A 1,456-nucleotide genomic window follows, 5' to 3' on the forward strand; every position below is an offset into this window, starting at 1 on the left:
ACAAGTATTGGGTCTTTTTATAATACTGTCAACTGTTTGTGTAATGTTATTGGGAGTTCTTGTAAGCGCAGAGATATACTTGGAGAAAAGCAGAGAGAATATAATGGAGCTGATTGCAAGTGATGAAATTTATACCGGTAGAGGATTGAATCAAGAGATGGGGTTAAAGTGGCCTGGAGATACTCGTTGGAGTTCGCATTATGGTACTCTTAACAACTTGATGCATTTGTTTTCTTCTATTACTGATGCTCTTGTGTATGTGGGGGAGAATGCTCATGAATATTCACATAGGGCTGAAGCTAATGATGTGTCAGCAATTATTAATCTCTTTGAGTTTGTCTTTGTGTTACATCTTATGAAGAAATTTTGGGAATCACACATGAACTCTCTCAAGTGCTACAAAAAAAGGATCAAGACATTGTTAATGCAATGAATCTTGTCAAGGTAGCAAAAGCACGTTTGCAAATATTGAGGGAATAAGGTTGGAAGGGTTTGCTTAATGAAGTTTCTATCTTCTGTAACAAATATGAGATAATTGTTCTTGACATGAAAGATGAGTTTGTACCTCGAGGAAAAGTAAATCGTAGAGCTGAAAAAAGGAAGAATCTCTGCTATTATCGAGTTGAGATATTTTGTTCTGTGATTGACATGCAAGCTCAAGAGTTAAACCATCGTTTAGGTGAAATTAACACAGACTTACTTTCATGTATGGCATGTTTTGATCCTAGAGATTCATTTTCTGCATTTGATTTGGAGAAGCTGCTTCGTCTTGCTAGTTATTATCCATCAGAATTTTCTGGAGTTGCTTTGAAAGAGCTTGAAAATCAACTTGAAAGCTTTATTTTTGATGTGCGGATAGATGAAAATTTTTCACAAGTATTTGGGATTGGTGGTCTTGCGAAGAAGATTGTTTCTAAAAGAAAGCATGAAAATTTCCCATTGGTTTATTTGTTAGTCAAGTTGTCATTGATCTTGCCGGTTGCTACTGCCTCCATGGAAAGAGCTTTTTCTGCAATGAAGTTCATCAAGAGTACTCTACGTAATAGTATGAGACACCAACTGTTACATGATTGCTTAGTTCCTTACATTAAAAAGGACGTCTTTGTTCATGTTAGTAATGAAACCATTATGCAGCGATTTCAGAAGATGAAAAATAGAAGAGAAATGTTATGATATGATTGTATTTGACTTTAATATTTAAATATTATTATTATTATTAATTTTTATATTTTTATTTTATTTTTAAAATTATTTTGGACCCCCAATCGTTAAAATCATGCGTCCGCCACTGGTCTCATACCGGCTCCATGAAGGGGTTGGCAGCGGAAGCATAAATAAATCAGAGAATAAGGTCTATTTAGTAGACATACAAATTCTATTCGCGTAATTATCACATGTAACATGCTCATAACTTGAATTAAAACATGTTTTTGATTAATTGAAACTTAAAACATGT

The 1,456-nt window shown here is 34.1% G+C and overlaps 1 protein-coding gene across 1 annotated transcript; it reads left to right on the top strand.

Annotated features, from left to right (window-relative positions):
• The first annotated feature begins 546 nt into the window (after nucleotides 1-546).
• LOC121808890 lies at nucleotides 547-1,173 on the top strand. The gene has a single exon (XM_042209452.1). It carries the CDS (start codon nucleotides 547-549, stop codon nucleotides 1,171-1,173), a length of 627 nt encoding a protein of 208 aa, XP_042065386.1.
• The last annotated feature ends 283 nt before the right edge of the window (nucleotides 1,174-1,456 follow it).

This window comes from Salvia splendens, chromosome 6 (assembly GCF_004379255.2).
Source record: "Salvia splendens isolate huo1 chromosome 6, SspV2, whole genome shotgun sequence".
Classification (NCBI taxonomy): Eukaryota; Viridiplantae; Streptophyta; class Magnoliopsida; order Lamiales; family Lamiaceae; genus Salvia; species Salvia splendens.